At 42.6% G+C, this 19,207-nt stretch overlaps 1 protein-coding gene across 1 annotated transcript in view; it reads right to left on the reverse strand.

Annotated features, from left to right (window-relative positions):
* The window catches only part of notch1b (notch receptor 1b), a 55,126-nt gene that overhangs the window by 30,803 nt on the left and 5,116 nt on the right, over positions 1-19,207 (reverse strand). The window contains exons 3-9 of the mRNA XM_063018243.1: positions 6,100-6,362; positions 5,664-6,002; positions 3,643-3,765; positions 3,279-3,512; positions 2,551-2,706; positions 2,244-2,429; positions 1,343-1,456 (exon numbers count right to left, since the gene is read on the reverse strand). Of these exons, the coding sequence (XP_062874313.1) occupies positions 1,343-1,456; positions 2,244-2,429; positions 2,551-2,706; positions 3,279-3,512; positions 3,643-3,765; positions 5,664-6,002; positions 6,100-6,362 (1,415 nt within the window). The remainder of the gene's footprint in view (positions 1-1,342; positions 1,457-2,243; positions 2,430-2,550; positions 2,707-3,278; positions 3,513-3,642; positions 3,766-5,663; positions 6,003-6,099; positions 6,363-19,207) is intronic.

A 19,207-nucleotide genomic window follows, 5' to 3' on the forward strand; every position in this document is an offset into this window, starting at 1 on the left:
CCTCTCCGAAAGAGCCCATCCCGACCTGTAACCTCTCGCTATTCAGCTGCCTCATCATTCAGGATTGCCCAGCAGGCCTCCAGTTATTCTAATCTCTCAGTAACGACGTCTGTTGTTGAAACGTCCAAGGACTACAACTCAATCGTTGGTTAATTGTAAGGTACTGTTACCAAACGGTGAGGTCTGATTGAAGCCTCTGGGTAGAACAGATCTCAAAATTAAAAGCAGTGGTCTAGTGATCTAGACGGAGTGATTTTAATGACCGGAGGAAGAGCCCACTAGTATGCATCCTTTGTCTGTGTGTTCCAGTACTACCATTAAAATCAACAGGGATTTCCTTAGCCCCTAAAATTCAGAACCCCACAATTCAAAAACTTTGTGGTTACCAGGGCTTGTGTGTATGCCATTCGAAGAGGGCCCCGCCCCACAAGCTGAACGAGTTCTAATTTGCATTTGAAGAGTGAAGGGGGCCTAGACTTTGTTCTTACGCTTACCATACCACACAGGTCCCAAACACTTGGCAGCTTTACTTGGGGCCTTTCCTCACCTCATCATAGAATCTTGCCCACAGCTTAACCCTCTGTTATGCGTGAAGTCCTCCGTATCGGAATGTGCTTTCTGTAAAGTAATTCTCTGATCTGCTTTTATCAAACGCCTGCTATTTGTCCCCAAAATTACTTCTGCTTAATTTGAGATGAATGAAGAGGAATTCTTTTTAAAACAGCTATACATTTACTGTCCAGACTGTGGATCAAATGGAAAACAGCCCAAACAGAGACAATTCATTTTGATTTTATTTCTTCAAGCACTTTATCCTGGTCATGGTTTCACCGGAAAACACTGGATGCAAGGCTGGAATACCCTGGACAGGGCGACAATCCGTTGTAGGGCTTCAGCCACCATGCCCAACCTGCCACCTCTCAGATTTAGCCAATCTTGGCTACATAAATGCCTGACCAACCAATAGCTAGTGAGCTACCATAATAGACCACTGTGCCACCCAAGCACTCAAGCTATATGGCCAAAAATATTTGGTACACCTCACCAAAAACTGGTTGGACATCCTATTTCAAAACCAAATAGTATTACAATAGAGTGACCTCTATGTGACCTCTATGTGAGAAAGCTTCTGACAAGACTGTGTTTATACATTTCACATTTATTCTGCTTAAAATGATAACAATCTGCAAACTTGATACTGATGCTAACTTTTTAGAAGCTACTATATAGATTTTTAGACTATAAATATTTTGACTGGAAGCTGCTAAGCCTGCCTCAGGGCCTGGATTATGTTCCTCCCTTTTTGTGCTGTCCTGGGGGTAAATAGCCCCCTCTTGCTTACCTTTGGGGCACTCGCACTGGTAGTTGTTGATCTTGTCGATGCACTTCCCATTGTTAAGGCAGGGCGTGCTGGCACACTCATCGGTATTGATCTCGCAGAAGACTCCCTCGTACCCTGACAATTAGCAAGGAGAGATAAGCTTTAGTGTTGGCCAGAGAATTCAGCACGGCTTAGTGATACTGTCAGATTCTCTACTGTGTTTATATGACCTGTCTGTAATCAGGCCATTATTATTAGTCTTTTTAATTGACTAATTAATTTTTGAATAAGCAATAGAGGTTTATCAGGTACTGATGAAATATTGTACTCAGAACTTCTTGTGTATCAAACAAATATACTTTTAATAATATTATAATTATTATTTATTATTTAGTGCATTTTTACATAATTATCCAATTACTTTTTGATTTCCACAACTGCACATGTGCAAAAATATTAACTGTGTCAGACTGCCTGCTAAACTTTACATATGGTACTAAATACTACATTTCTCTCTCTCTCTCTCTCTCTCTCTTTCACCATCTTCTATATGTATATTAGGGGTCACCACAGCAGATCTGGTCCACATGCCACACGTGGCATAGTTTCTATGTTGAATGTCATGTAGACCTGGTATATTACTGCTGTCAGTAGGTCCTCGATCAACCCAATTGCATAACTGATCTACATGAACAAGGCACACCTTCATACCTTTGAGGTTCTGTATTAATCAGCAATAAAAAGTCGATAAAATAGTCAAATTCTAAGCAAACTGATTTAATACCATGTCACAACCACACTACTGGAACTGAAATAACTTCAGGTAATGATGCTAGTAACCCAGTCACCATGTTGATTCAGTTATCGTCATAATTCCTTTCTTGCACTTCATGCTCACTATGCCATGTGTATGTCACTTTACCTGCCATGCAGATGCAATGAAATCCTCCGATCTGGTCCAGACATGTAGCGTCATTCTGACATGGGTTGGACTTGCACTCGTTGATGTCAAGTTCACAGCGAGCGCCCACATAGCCCTGCTGGCACTTACACTGGAATGAGCCTTTCGTGTTCAGACACTTCCCAGCATGCTCACATGGGTTTGTACCTACAGGACATTTAAGTGGTATAAAGTCTTTTTATAAGCCTGCATTATTACATAACACAGAATTGTTGGATATGTTTAAAAAAAAAACAAGAAGTCAAAGAATCAGAGGTTTAGTCCTCACCTAGGGAGCATTCGTCAACATCCTGGTCACAGGCTGAGCCAAAGTAGCCTATGGGACAGGTGCAGATGGCCTTACCACTGACTGGATTCGTGTCACAGTTGGAGCCTTTCTGACAGGGGTTACTGATACAAGCATCGTCCAAGTGACACAGCAAACCTGGATTAGATGGATCACAAGTCACTAACAGTAGAATACACCAACGTGAATGCACATACACATCCAAGTACATAATCCAGATACTTCCAGGGCCAGTGATAGCTCAGTGGTTAAGGTACTGGACTAGTAAACAGAAGGTTGCCGGTTCAAGCCCCGCCACCACAAAGTTGCCACTGTTGGGTCCTTAACCCTCAATTGCTCATTGTGTTCTGCTCACTGTGTAAGTCGCTTTGGATAAAAGCGTCTGCTAAATGCTGTAAATGTAAAATGTAAATACTTAACAACAACCCACTGAGTTTTGATTTACACTTCTATGTAGATGTGGGGCTTGCAAACATGCAAACTCCACATAGCAAGGACCTAGATCGCTCCACCTGGAGATCGAACCCAGGACCTTCTTGCTATGAGGCGACAGTGCTACCCACCAACCGCCCCAAAAAGTAGAAGTTAGAACAATATTGACCTGAATGCTATTAAATACTGTCTGGACTGCAGGTGGGTTTAGAACAAACAGTGATCTTATTTCTGGGACTAAAGTCATTGCAAAATGTACAAACAAAAGCATTACGAACCTGTGCGTCCAGGTGGGCATTCACAGTAGAAGGAGGCCACGCGATCGTGACAAGTGGCTCCCTGGTGGCAGGCAGCATCTGCACAATCATCGATGTTCTTGCTGCAGTCGTCACCCGTCCAGCCATTCACACACACACAGTTGTATCCTCCCTGATTATTTAGGCATGTTCCGCCGTTCTGACAGGAGTTGGGCATCAGATCGCATTCGTTGACGTCTTCAGTACAGAACTGACCTATCAGAGGACATACAACCCAGAACGCTCATGACACAAATGTGTGGCCTGCTAAGCAATTCAATAAAATTGGAAAATACACATGTTTTGTGTTTGTCTCAATAGTGTGCAATGAATACAATTCTAATACCTGTCCATTCAGGTTTGCACTGACAGTTGTAAGTGTTCACTCCATCTACACAGGTTCCTCCATTAAGGCAGCGATGGTCTGGACAGTCATCAATGTTCTCCTCACAGTTCTGACCACTGAAGCCTTTAAAGAAATGACATTAATTTAATACTACTTACACAACTGTAAAACATTTGGATCTAGTCATTTCTAATTTCTTGAAAAAACACACACACACAAACAGTTTGTGGGTGCAGGGTTTGTGAAACCCACTGTTACATGGTGAAGCTGTCGTTAATGTTATTGCGGTCAACCGTTTTCCTTTTCTGGAAAAAAATGGCATTGCCAGGTCCCAAGTCAGATGCACTAATGACAGCAGAGTCAACTGACACCAACCACAGTTTCCTTTTACTTTCCCTGCCAAGCCAGCAGCTTATGAAACTTACACACTGAAGAAATATAGTTTGAATGTTTATGACAGAATTAATTAATTTGTCCACGATAGCAAAACTGCTACCTTTACATTATACTGCAATGCTCTTAATGCTATTAGGACCACTGTAAATAATTGTGCCTGTGGATTCGGCCGGCCGGGCGATAACACCACTGGGGTACGAGCACCTTTCTTTTATTGTCACAATAATAATAAAATAATGCTTAGGTGCTCGGGTGCTGTAGCGGTCTATTATGCTAGCCTACCACTGCAGAGATCTGGGTTCTAATCTTAGCAGTGCTATTGGTCAGCCAGGCATCTACAAAGACATGACTGCCTATGACTAAGGATGGGGGGACCAATGAATAATAATAATAATAATAATAATAATGAGGCAGTAGTAGCTTAGTGGGTGGAGCTTTGGGCTACCAATTGAAAGGTTTAGAGTTTGAATCCCATCTCTGCCATGCAGCCACCGTTGGTCCCCTGAGCAAGGCCCTTAACCCTCTTGGCTCCAGGAGTGCCATACAATGGCAGACCCTGATACACCAAAATAAGAATTTCATTGTACTGTACAAGTGTATATGTATATATAGCAAATAAAGGCATTCTATTCTATTCTAATAATAATAATAAATCAGGTAAAATTCAACTGATTTTAATGGAGTGTGTCTAAGCATCTGACTGGTAGTGTACCTTTGGTGTAGTGTACAGTTAGTGTAGGATTCCCTCTGTTCTTTAAATCTGTTGAGATTTTATAAACCATGCAGTGGATTTTCATGGTAAAGGAAGTGTGTGTGTGTGTTTGTGTACAAAAACCATGTTTCCATGTTCTAGCCTGAATCCAGAGACAACACGGTGAGGATATTGTCGTCAGACACTTCCTCACGATAAGGGCTAATGCTTCCTGCTGGTCGGTTCACACACATACACACAGACATGAACAGATCTAGAGTAGAAGTTAACTGCTAAGAGTACAGCTAAGGTGCGCTTTTATCATTCTAACAAGGGAACATGATGGGAGAGCTAGTCTGGCCCAGCTCCCATACTGGTGGGAAACACTGACACTATAAGCTGCCCCAAAGACGGTGTTGGGCGTGGGCTGAGTGCACTGACATCACTGTTTTTCTTTGTCTGAGAACTGGGTTGTTGCAGGTGCTACCCCTCTACTATCCACTCTCTCTATTGCAGGCTGCATATGTTTATGGGTCTTTCCTTTGCTATTTTTTTAATTTTTGTGTGTAATAATTTTAATGTCATGTTTTCACACTTTGGTTACATTCATGACAGGACAGGTAATTAATGGTTACACAAGGTTCATCAATTCAAGTTTTAAAGCCAAACACAGTTATGGACAATTTTGTATCTCCAATTCACCTCACCTGCACGTCTTTGGACTGTGGGAGGAAACCGGAGCACCCGGAGGAAACCCACACAGACATGGGGAGAACATGCAAACTTCAAACAGAAAGGACCCGAACTGCTCCACCTAGGGATCGAACGCAGGACCTTCTTGCTGTGAGGTGACAGTGCTACCCATCGTGCCGCCCTGTTTGAGGCTTTTAACCACATGATCCTAAAAACACCTACCCTGTTACAGCTTGCTTACCGGGAAGACAGGTGCACTCGTAGTTTGTGTCTCCGACCTGGACGCAGGTCCCTCCGTGGTGGCATGGTGAGGGGCTGCAGGGCTGGTACCGAGTCTCACAGTGTTTACCTGTGTACTCGGCCGGGCAGTTGCAGCGATATGCGCCCACTTCGTTCACACACGTTCCGCCGTTCCTGCAGGGAGACGGGGTCTTGGCACACTCATTCACGTCTTGTTTGCACGTCTCACCTGAGAAGAAAGGCGTGCAGGCGCAGATGTAATGAGAATCGAATGTGCTGCACTGACCGCCGTTGGCACACGGGTTTGAGGCACAAGGGTCAGCCTGCTGGCAGATATTACCTGTAAAAGTAAACAGAAACATCCATGATGAATAAATTTCAGTTTATTTGCCGTATTGTATGGAATTGCACTTCTTACCAGTCATTCTGATTCTTACCGGTCCAGCCTGGTGGACATTTGCACTTGAATGTGTGGAGGCTGGTCAGCTCGCATGTCCCTCCGTTGCCACAAGGTGAGCTGCGGCACGGGTTGTCGGTAGGAGTGAGGCACCGTGGGTCCATGTAGCCCAGGGGACACCGGCAGACGTAGTCCACTCTGTTGTCACGTGTAGATGCCTGGCAAATGCCGCCATTCCAGCAGGGGTTTGGAAGGCAAGGGTTGGCAAACTGGCACACTGGGCCCAAATACTTGTCAGGACATCTAAAATACAAAAAACACAGTATTCAAAAAAATGACACTGGATGGTCATTTAAATGCCAACATTATTTTGAATAGAATTATTTCTTTTTAAAATTTACACTTGCTTTGCTAGTGCTCAACTCGCTCTCTCTCTACTATTTCTCTATTGAACATACAGTAACAGTGCTTTGTAGTACATACAAACAAACGCAACATTACGTTTACAGTGGACTCATGGCTTAAAAAGTGGTCACAAGGAGCCACATCAAGGAACAGGAAAATCAGCACATGGTCATTGAGGTTAACCCAAAATGGGCACTACATCTTCACACACACACATGCAAACACACAAACAGTCTCTCAAGCAGATATTTCAATTAATTCATTTCATTTTCATCAACTGTTTTATCCTGGTGAGGGTCGACAAGGGTGTCAATCCACGACAGGCCAGATCAGACATAGACTGAGTGTCTGTGTAAACACCCAGCCAGCTGATAGGCTAGCATAATACAACGCTGAACCATTCGAGCACCAAGTGTTAACCAGATATCTGAATCCTAAGCATATCCACCAACTGTGTTACAGTGGTACTAATACCAATCAGACCTTTTCACTTAGGAAGCTTTGATGCCATGTTTTATAATTCTGATGTAATACAAAGCTTCAAGTATCATCCAGTATCCAGAGATACCCATTTTATTACATCATTACATCAACCGCTTTATATCGGTCAGGTTCTACAAGGAAACACTGAGCGCAAGATATGAATACACTGGACAGGGTGTCAATCCATCACAGGCCAACTCAGACATAGCTAATCAAGTCTGTACAGACGCCAAATCCATTGCAGGGCTTTGGCCATTCACCCAATAGACATAACCAATCATGTCTGTGTAGACACCCGGCTGTTTAGTTAATTATTGTGGTAAACTGTTAGCTTTAACACTCAATATGCTGTACTAGTTCTGTTTACCATGTTTATATTATTGTGCTACCCCAGGTTGCTGCTGTTGGGCCCTTGAGCAAGGCCCTTAACCCTTAATTGCTTAGACTGTATACTGTCACTGTACTGTAAGTCGCTTTGGATAAAGGCGTCTGCTAAATGCCGAAAATGTAAATGTTTTCGACTTTACACTGATTTTTATTAAATAAATAAAGCTAAAACATAAAGCTTTAATAATATGAAACTCAGTAGTGCATTTAGTTGTTACTTGGACGCTCTGAGCTTGTTGGTTATTGGTGCTTGTTAGTGATTTAAAAAACATATCAAATGTACAGGTAAACTTCACAAGTAAAGTAAAATCGATTATGATAAAAAACATCTATGTTTACTCCAGCTGCAAGGCACAAAGAGACAAATACACAAACACACACATCACATAGGATACATAGTTCATACTTATATAAATAGCCTAACGCTCTCAGGTGGCACAGTGGTAAATTCCACTAGCCCACACAAGCTGGGATCGAGGGTCTACACATAGACATGATCGGCTGTGTCTGGGATGGAGGTTAATGGCTGAGATGCTGCACTAGATTGGCATCTTGTCCATGGTGTGGTACTACATTGCACCCAGTGACCCTGACCAATATAGAGCAGTGGAAAAACCTAAAAATGATAAAGATGATTATGAATAGCCTAAGACAAATACAGCTGTAGTTTTTTCCAAAGTTGCTACACCACAAAAGTTCAGTTAGAAACAAATGTCATGGGACTGCTCACAGCTCATTGTCGATTCTGGCTTGTACTTCTAATCCTGCTTAAAAGAGTTTCATGAAAGAACCCATCATCATCTCTTAGGGGGGGGGGGGGGAATTCTGCATGCCTCAGCCTTTCTCTACCGTTCATTCAGGCAAAAGACAAGGCTGCATCTATACCAGAGTCTTTGAACCCTGGGCTAACATTATCAGTACTTCAAAGCCCCCTTCCACCTCATCAATGGCTTGTATTCTTCTACAGTTGAAGCTCATCCCAGCATCAATCACAAGCTGAGGCCATAAAAAGAATGAACAGCAAACACTTTGTATAAAGAACCATACACCTATACAGGGTTATATCGGGTTGACTCAGGCGTACGCGTTTGTCTGTTTTTCCTGGGCGACACAAAGGCCGTGTTTACCCCAGTCCGCCAGTGTTGAAACGAGCTCTTCCTGAGCCGCACTGCTGCAAGCTACGTCTGTGAGTCCTGAGGGCAGAAGTGCGTTACTGTTCCCCCACTGGATTAGGAGAGCCAATAACCTTAACCGGTTAAAAAAGGAGACGGAAAACCAAACCGGACAAACTCATTAGGTGTAGGAATTGCACCCGTCTACCTACTCTACTCTTCCTCTTATTGTCCCACCGCCATTCCCCCCACTCTTATCTGGAGGCAAGTTTGGAACAGAATGTACAACTATAGTGCTTAGTACACAATATAATTAAAAGTATGAGGACATCTGACCGTAAGCTTGAAGCACATGTCATTCCAGTATCATGAGCATTACTATGGAGTTGTCCCTCCCTTCTTTTTTCAAGCCTTATATCATCTGGAAAGACTTTACACAAAGTGTGTCTGTGGAAATTTGTACTCATTCTGTCAAAAAAGCATTTGTGAGGTCAGGAACTTATGTCCACTGTTCACATCCTCAGTGTGTATCTTTATAATACCCCAATATAGTGCAATACATCTATCAGTAAATTTTCCCCCAATCTAATCACCAATTATTGTCAGTGTATAAGTGTCAAAAACAACCCCATTATTTTGCATTAGCCTAAAATATATGCAGTTCCAAGGGACCTGGAACGCATTAACAGGTTTCCCATACATCCTTATGGGAAAAATACCTTGAAACCCAATGTCTTTAAATTCGACGTAAATTGGTTCTGGGGCTGGCGTCGAGTTTAAAAGACATTGAGTTTCAAGGGGTTTTTTCCCCCATAAGGATGTATGGAAAACCTGGTTCAAGGTACCATTGTACTGGCCTAATGTGCACCTATTTAGAGTGTGTTTCCACTCTGGGCCTGAAAAAGGCTCTGTGACAACAGAGACCCTGATCAGAACAATGGGGTTACTAAGGGTCAGAAAGTCAAAGCTGTGCTCGGGTGGAGCATCTGTAAATTACACAGGTAAACTGGGAGTAGGGGGTCGAATCCCCAGAGGTGCTATCAGTTGGTCGAGCATCTATATACTAGGAATGTAACAATGCACCACAAGACAGTTAAAAAATCGATTCACATGTGTAACGATTCAAATCGATTTACATGTATAATGAATCGATATTCACTTTAAACAGCAGAGGGCACTGGCGCTAGTCACCTCGCCTGGTTTACGTCACTACAGGGTTGCCAAGTTCGGAATTTTCCAGCCAAATGTATTTATGTGAGGATACTTTCTTTATTTGTATTATTCATTTATTTATTTAATGTTGGATTTGTTTTAAAATTTCATTAAATTTTTTTTACACAAAAAGGGAAATGTGCAGCATTGTTTTGCATAGTTAGAAATAAAAGAACATTCATTATTTAGATAAATAATAGAAAAGCACAAATAAAGTATTTCATTTTTTTAAAGAGAAATAATAAAAGGAAACTTTGTCATAATTTGTCTTCAATTTCATTTTGTTTAAAAAATCGGGAAAAAATCGTATCGTGAACCCAGTATCGTGAATCGCATTGCATCTTGGGTAGAGTGTATCGTTACATCCCTACTATATACAGATATGATTAGTGTCACAAAATCTCAAGACTATTGTATAACGTGCCATCCTGAGTTGATGTAGTTAAAAACACTAAATTGCTCTGAACATGACTAAAATGGCAGCGCTGATCTGTCTTAGAAAGTCTGAAGCTGCCTGGAGAGCAGGTGCACATGTTAATGAGGTCCTGCCAGCTGCGGGTCCTAGCGTCCTCCCCCACGCTCCACTTCCCTCCCCTAGCCCCTCTGCTCAGGAGAACATGGCGGCCGAAGCAGAAAGTCCCTGAATAGTGTCGCTGCTGCATAGCAGAGCAGGAAGGCTTCATGAAAAGGCCCATTGTTCCCGCCGCCATTCAAGTGCTGCGCTTAGCGTGGTTCGGCCTCATACATCCCCTCTGAGTAAGCGTTCAGCTATTGAACCTCGCTATTCCCTCCCACTGCCTGTCCTGTGGTCTAGGTTCTTCTCTCATCGTCAGATCCTGGAAGCTCCTCTTAGTAAACTTCTTCAAACGTTTTCCCTCCAACGTGCTCCAACCCATCTTGGCTAGGGTGCAGTTTCCAAAAATACTTTGTACTACATTTATCATATTAGACCAGCATTCCTAAATTCTCTTTGACTTACTACAACTTCAGACTCAGTGTCTCTTGTTCGTCCCACGCTTCCTGTTCTAGCCGTATTACGATGAAAAAATAATCCAAGAGGAAGATTCGAGGCCACCCAGAAGCACTAGGTGCAGGGCTTGGACTACAGTCCGGCCAGTGCACTGCACAATCACACATGCACTTAAATCTAAGAACAATTAGAAGAAGCCAATCCAAAAGTTAAACCGCTAAAACCAGACTGCACATGTTCTCGTACGAACAGCTTTTTGGCTTTAGAACTGAAGGTCTGCTGCTGTGGAAGCAACAGCCAATGATATTAAGAGCAAAGCAGGCGAGAACATGTCATTGCCAAAGTAAAAGTTTTAGTGACAAAACTGGAGACAAATGGAAAATTGTGCTTGCCCACTACCCCACTAGACCCATGGCAATGCTGACCAGATGACCACATTCAAAGATGGACGATATGAACACAGATGCCTCAACCAGACAAAGCCCATTCGACCTTTCTTACCTCAGGCACAACCAATTGCACCTGTCTGGATGCCTAGCCAGGTCAACAGCAGCACAGTATTAAAACATTTGAAAATGAAACAATGGTGGTGCAGCGGGATAATCCACTAGCACTGAAAATCCCGGTTTGAATCCCAGCTCTGCTACCGGTCGGCTGGGCGGCATCTAGCGGGCACAATTGGCAGTGTCTGCAGCAGACGAAATTGGCCACTGAGTCTGCTGGGTAGGGAAAAAGGCCAGAATTAGTGGGATTGGTCTGCAAACGCTGTGCAAGGACCCCGGTTAGCAGAACGTGGCGCCTGTGCAGAAGTGGATAAGCCTCATATGCAAATCCACCAAAGCAAGGCAAAAAAGAAGGGTTGGGCGACCGAACACAAAGTTAGCCACATTTGTGGCAAAGGTGCCAATCTCACCAAACAAAGACATTCTAACTGAACCCTAGAGAAAAACCATGTACAACCAAGGAATGTGGTAAATTTCAGATTGAAATAACCTTGCTCAAGTTAACCATGAGTCTCTCCTGTCACACGACTGACACCAATTCAAGAGGGTAAGGAGCAGCATGTGGCAGGTGGAGAAGCGGTCTAACAAGCAAGCACACCACTGTGCAGTGTTTGGACTTGTAAGTTTGAATCTCAGCAGAGCCAATGACCTGGCCAGGAGTCCACACAAACACAACTGGCTGTGTCTAAGCAAGGTAGGATCAGACAGGGTCTCTTTCCACTGCAATATGCTGTGATATGCTATCTCCAGGACTGGTCCAGGACTGGCACCTGCACGAATTTGGGGGCGTCTTTGGAGCCTAGTAAGACTCTTGGTACGCGATACGGATCTAACCCTAACCCCACCCCAACACTGGCAGGTGATAAGCGGTCGCAGATCAGACGTGTGTCTGAGGGTACGTAGGGTTACCCGTCTCTCCTTGATCAGCAGATTTAAAATTAGGAATTGGAATTGACTTGACATGGTGGTGGTGTGTTAGTGTGTGTTGTGCTGGTATGAGTGGATCAGACACAGCAGCGCTGCTGGAGTTTTTAAATACCGTGTCCACTCACTGTCCACTCTATTAGACACTCCTACCTAGTTGGTCCACCTTGTAGATGTAAAGTCAAAGACGATCGCTCATCTATTGCTGCTGTTTGAGTTGGTCATCTTCTAGACCTTCATCAATGGTCACAGGACGCTGCCCATGGGGCGCTGGATATATTTTTGGTTGGTGGACTTTTCTCAGTCCAGCAGTGACAGTGAGGTGTTTAAAAACTCCAGCAGTGCTGCTGTGTCTTATCCACTCATACCAGCACAACACACACTAACACACCACCACCATGTCAGTGTCACTGCAGTGCTGAGAATCACCTGCTCTGTGGTGGTCCTGGGAGAGTCCTGACCATTGAAGAACAGCATGAAAGGGGGCTAACCAACCATGCAGAGAAACAGATGGACTACAGTCAGTAATTGTAGAACTACAAAGTGCTTCTATAAGGTAAGTGGAGCTGATAAAATGGACAGTGAGTGTTGAAACAAGGAGGTGGTTTTAACGTTATGGCTGATCGGTGTACATTCTATGCAATTAAAGGTTAAGGGCCTTGCTCAATGGCCAAACAGTGGCAATCTGGCAGTGGTGCAGTATCTTAACCACTAGGCTACAACTGAACCTTAAGTGATAATGAAGTATTGTTACTATGGGGCTAAATTAAATTACTCCGAGTATACTGTCCTCACTTTTTGTCATAAGACCTATATCTATCATAAAATATGTTTCTTAGTGAAGAAGACCCGTCCTGCATCTCCATCCCTGAAAGCACCAGTCAGTGGAGACTGCTGGCAGCCGCACTTAACAGAGCCAAGCTAAAAATCCCACCAGCTTTGAACGTCCCACCTGACTTTCTTCAGCCTGGCAAACTGTTCTACGTATCACAGTGGTGCGAAGAGTAAAATACATAAAGCACGTCGTCATGGCCTCGTGGATTCTGCTAGTAAAGCACAAAGAGAAAAGCGTGGCAGCGTGATGCAAAAAGGTCGAGCGGAGAATGTTGGCAGCTTGCTCTTTAGCTTGGCAGGAGCGTGACAAATATACTGTCGGTGCCAAATCTCGTTTGGAGATGTACCCTCCAACGGAATATTTAATGGGTTAAAGAACAAAGACATTCAAATAGTTTTTAATGAGTTTTTAACTTTCAGCGTAACGGAAAATTACAGCGATGGAACTCGTGAGAAGATTTCGTTAATTGCAAAACAAACGCATCAGACGGTGAGTAAACAGCCACGATCTACTTGCGGTTGTACGGCCTGACTGTGACCCTACTGTTAAGCTGATAAGGTTCTTCAAACTTAACCACGCACCAGACAGAAACACCCTTTGTTCTCAGGATAGCGATAGGATGCCTTTTCTCAGTTACCACCAGTAGCCCATGACAACAGGTCTTTGCCAAGCTGCAAAGGGCACCCGGGGCCAAAGCAGATGTTTTGTTGACACATGACCCCGTAACCAGATGAGATACTTGGGGGTTTCCTCCTCCCCATAGTCCAATCTGCCATCTGCCATTACGAGGTCGTACAGTGTAGGAGGCTCTGTCTCACACGTTAACCTTTGAGTCAGATATCGCCTCTCAGCCGGACTCCTCCTTTCCTCCTGTGATGCTGAAAGGAAATGTCCAATGTTTTTAAACCTAGTATCACCCCAAAACATCTGTAGGGTATATGCAATTACCACGGATTACAACAATGTTACTTTTGAGGGGAAAACACCTAAAGGCAGTTGTTTGTTCATTTCATTTGCACATTTTACTACCGCTTTATCCTGGTCAGGGTAACTATGGTCCAATGCAGTAACACACATCAAACAGGATGCCAGTCCATTGCCCACACAGGACACATCAGCCATCCCACCAGACAAAGCCAATCATGTCAGTACATATACGCCCAAACTCCCATGCGCTGATAGCACTGTCTGGGATTCGAACCCAAGATCCTAGGGGTAATAATGTAACATTATTTAAAAAACAACACATTACAGATCACATCCTCTAGAACAGACCTGGGCATTGTACGGCCCGCGGGCCACATCCGGCCCGCGAGACATCCCCAACCGGCCCGCATGAGGTTCGTGGCAATTAAAAATTAGACGTAAATAAATGTACATCAAACATGCAATATAACAGGATTGATTTTGACGGGAGCGCTGTGTCTTTAAATATCCGTTTCGTTTTACGTGTGTGAGAGTGTATCAGCTTCACCGTAATGCGAACACAACTGAGTGTGACTGACGGTGGAGTTTTTAACAAGACGTGAACTTCTGAAGTATTTATTTACTGAAGTCAGGTGTAAAGCTGTTTAACGATCACAATTTAGGGTTTAAATCGCTGTTATGGTACTAAACAGAACATGAACGATGCGGAGCGTCACACCTGAAGCTTTACTAACTAAACTGCAAAAGCAACAAGGACTTTTTATAAAGTTTAACACATCCAGAACTGAAGCAGTCAGGACCAGCTTTGTGATTTTAATAAGAATATCCAACAATAACAAAAGACTGAAAAATAAATGAGGTAATTAGACTCAAAACAAAATAGTGTAAAGTTTAAAAACCTGCACATTTTGTTCACATTTGTTTTTTTTTGGGGTTTTTTTTGCATTTGTTTGTTTAAATAGTAAAATAATGTTGATGTTTTACTCTGCCTACTTCTAATTGTCATCTAAACATTAACAACTTATTAGAACTGCACAATTTACTGCTTTTAATAAATAGTGGGCAGTTGTAGCCTAGTGCTTAAGGTACTGGACTAGTAACCAGAAGGTCTCTGGTTCAAGCCCCACCACCGCCAGGTTGCTGCTGGCCCTTAACCCTCAATTGCTCAGACTGTATACTGTAACTTTATTGTAAGTCACTTTGGATCAAGGCGTCTGCTAAATGCTGAAAATGTAATAAAGAGATAAAATTAATATTGAGCAGAATTAAGTTCACCTTATTGGTCCGGCCCTCCACAACAGTCCCAGTTGCTTATGTGGCCCCTTCGAAAATTTAATTGCCCACCCCTGCTCTAGAAGTTGACTTGTTTGGGATGTATCGTCTGATTAAACGAGGGATCTTCAAAGTTTCCGCACTTTTATATTTTAGTTGGAAACGGTGAGGGCGGAAGGAGTAGTAATCGGTCGTGTCTGAGAGACTGAGAGAGAGCTTATAGTCCGGATTTAGTGCCATCTGATTTCCACCTTTTTGGACCGCTCAAAGAAGCTTTAAGGGGAAGAAGATTTTCATGTGATAATGATATGAAAGCAGTGGTGCATAAGTGGCTACGCGCTCAACCAAAAACATTTTTGCTGATGGCATTAAAAAGTTGGTATGATGCTGGGATAGAGTTTTAAAAAGTGCGGAAACTTTTTGAAGAACCCTCGTACATAGAATTTGGGGGTCAGATATTTAGGACTGGTCCACACAGGCACAGACACATTTTTACTCTAATATACTAATATTTTATTATTTTTCAAACCTTCTCAGATGAAATAAAAGAAAACAGCTTTATTTTACGTGTCCAGACTTAAATAGTCTTAAACACGTACGATCTGCTAGTTGCCAACCTCGTAGGTAATAATTGTACCTACATAAATATCGTCCATCTGGGTGCCTAAACAGACGATAGGCTATGTCTGAGCATTGGAGGGCCGAATTGATTCTGCATTAATGCTGCAATTGAGGCCTCTGCTGGCTGGTCAAGGAACCAGTGGAGTGCGTGACTCTCCATATGCAATACTGAGCCTTATGTGAATCTGCCTTGTGTATGTGAAAGGAAGCGGTTTGGTAGAACACATGTCGAAGGGGGCGTGTGTTAGGGTCGGCCTTTGTCGGTCAGGTTTGGGGTCTGCAGCAGTAGAGGGGAGACTGGATATGACTAGATTGGGAGATGTTGAGTAAGATTGATTTTAAGGACTGTAAATCTCTCTAAATGTCCAACCCTGTCAATTTAAATGTGTTCTGTCAGGAGTGGCTACTAATCATTGGCTTGCGATTAATATTCCAGTCAAAAATTAAGATCATAGCCATAAAAAATGCCAAAGTTTATATTCAAAAATAGTTATAGTTTGTTTTTAGTAAGGCTAGATCTAGTGATGATCCTAGAGCTACACTGCTTGGTGATGATTAGCAACCCAGAAAGACATCTGATCTGAATTTTGATCCTTCAAAGCAGCAATAGAACAACACCTCAGTAGTCTTTTATTTCCAACCTATCATTTCCTGTAGTCGAGTGCCTAAACATTTAAAGATCTTGTCTGATCTTGGTAAAACGATGGCCTCAGGCTGCTCTGGCTTGCTGTAATCACTACAGGAGGCCTGCTCTTCCAAGCCACATGTTAGTGTTCATTAGAGACATGCTTATTTAAGCTTATTACCCGAACGACCCCATGGGAAAGGCCAGAAACGTCCTCTGACAGGGCAAGGAGGAGGAATTCGGGACTGAACACTGACCTAATGAGTGTTGCTTCTGGTGCTTTTTACGAGTCTGGGAACTGTGTTGAGTGTTTTCAAGTGTTCTTCATAAAACTAAATCAGTTCTGTGCGACACTCAGCTGCTCAGCGAGAAAAGGCTTAATTTCCCAAATGCACCTTTTTCTCTTTCACACAGACTCACAGCATTTGGAAAGAGTGTGTGGTATTTTCTGAGGCAGCTGCCACAGCGAGGACTAAATGGCTTAAACCACAGAGTGTAGGTATGTATTGTACAGCACCTAGCAGCAGGAATACCTTGATAGTGATCGCTGGTAACGCAGTGTTGCACAGACAGATGGCTCGAGTCAAAAACATCCATTCAAAACAAAAAAAACGGACTCTTTGCCTGGCCAGCTGTGCATACAGAACTTGATCCGCTACACTCAGCTCTTACAGAACGTGTGGAAGAAAACAATGTGAGACTATTAATACATTATGAAAAATCTAGTATCAGATTTCAACACCACACAGTGGCACACCTGACCTGATTTCATGGACTTGCTTTAGCCACAAAGCACAAGTTCATAACTTTCTGACACTAGTTCCTCTTTTACAATGTCAGATTTCTTTAGAATTACGAAAGACTTGCCCCTTTCGACCTTTCGCTCGAGTGCATTTCCTAAATTTAAGTGCAAAGGGGAACCTAGAGGACTGTTTTAATTACATATCCACACATGCTAACTTTTACTTAACCGAACAAACAAATGTATTTAATATAAGGTATTTTTCTGATGCTTATTGTTTGTATACATACAGTATTTAGTCACCTTTATAATTATTAGCACCCCTGTAAAGATGAATTAAAAGCACTACAAAAGATGGTTAATTAGAATAATCTCAAGGGGTATTGTAAAAAGGGGCAAATCCAACCTTTAATTGAAGTAAACAAATTCCAAAAAAAAAAAAGCACTCAAAAAAAAAAAATTAGTGCTGCAAATATTGGCACCCTTAAAATTAAGATTTTTTAAAATTTATATTTTATTTTTTTGAAATGACTGTGTTTTTGAATAAGTGTGTTGGATATTTCAAGCAGTAATCCATGACTTCCCATTTCACTGGTGTGTATATATGAGATGTCACAGAGGTCAGATTCTTTTAATCATTCTACAACATGGAATAATAAAAGTGCATCCCAAAAAACCATAAATCTATAAATCTTAATTAAATTCTTCTAAGTAATCAGATTAATTAAATAATTAAAACACACGGTGGTGCAGTGAGTAGAGCTGTTGCCTCACAGTTCTGTATGGAACTTGCATGTTCTCCTTGTGTTCACATGGGTTTTCTCTAGTCCAAAACCATGCAGTCAAGCCAGTTGAAGCTAAAAAAGTTGCCCTTAGTGTGAGTGTGTGTGTGTGTGTGTGTGTGTGTGTCTGCCCTGTGATGGACTGGTGGGGCGTTTCTTGCCTTTCACCCGGTGAATCAGACCCACCACAACCCTGACCAGGATAAAGCAATGGTAAAACAGAAAATGAATGAATGATTGAATGATGCTTGGATCCAGCGTTCATAACGTGCTATCAACCGGTCTGTGTCTACATACAGACATTACTGGCTACGTCTAAGGGGGAAGTGGATGAATTAGCGGTAAAATATGTGGTAAAACATGAAAATGTATGTTTTTTTTAACAAAAGACTAAAACAGTAAAATTTGGGCAGCACAAATGTCCAGCAGGTAAGGAAGCAGGTAACGTCTCAATTTTGTCTTGAGACAGTGTCTATAATGAGCTTGACATGTTCTCACAGCTGCTATCGGCCCGCTAGGCATCTACACAGACATGATTGGCTATGTCTGAGGGGAGGTAATGGCCAAAGCCCTGCAATGTATTACCCTGTCTACAGTGTTCCTGCCCTACTCCCAATGTTTCTGGGTGAACCGGACCCACCATGACCTGAAGGATAAACAGTTGAAAATGAAATGAAATGTCCTTCCCATGTCCACACAAAGTTCCATTAGGAAGCTTCAACTTCCCAAAAGCATACCACAGGGCAGAGTGACAGTGGATGAGTGAGTGTGTGACGCTCTGTAGTGGGTGTTATCTTGAATTGTGCTCAGTGTTTCTGGGTAATCTCTAAACACACCTGATTAGTATGAAGCAGCTATTGACAATAAATAAATACATAAATAAACAAATGAATCAATGAATCAAAATTCATTGTGCACGTCCATAATACAGTGAATATGAGCCAGTGTTTGCAGCTGGATCATGCTATCAGAAGAAAGCTCTTAGATCTACGCCAGCTTTTTTAAAGTTTCTGGTGCCAACTTGAGGCCTGTCAACATTTCCATATCCCCTTGAAGCCTGGCATCTCACGTCTCATTGACTGACGCTAAGCTCCCTTAGTCCAGTCTATTGCACTTTGTGCACTGCTGTGGAATCCAGCTCTTGAAGCTGCTTTGTATTTCTGTTCACCAGGAGGATATTTTGGCCTTGTCCAGTCTACTAAGATAATGCTTCTGCTCTGCTACTGCGTCTCACTTTTATGTGAACACCTGACCATGAGCTTGTTGGACATGCCATTCCAAAACCATGGCCATTATTATAGTCAAGTCAAGTCATATTTATTTGTATAGCACTTTTTACAATAGACAT

The sequence above is a fragment of the Trichomycterus rosablanca genome, chromosome 21 (assembly GCF_030014385.1).
Source record: "Trichomycterus rosablanca isolate fTriRos1 chromosome 21, fTriRos1.hap1, whole genome shotgun sequence".
Classification (NCBI taxonomy): domain Eukaryota; kingdom Metazoa; phylum Chordata; class Actinopteri; order Siluriformes; family Trichomycteridae; genus Trichomycterus; species Trichomycterus rosablanca.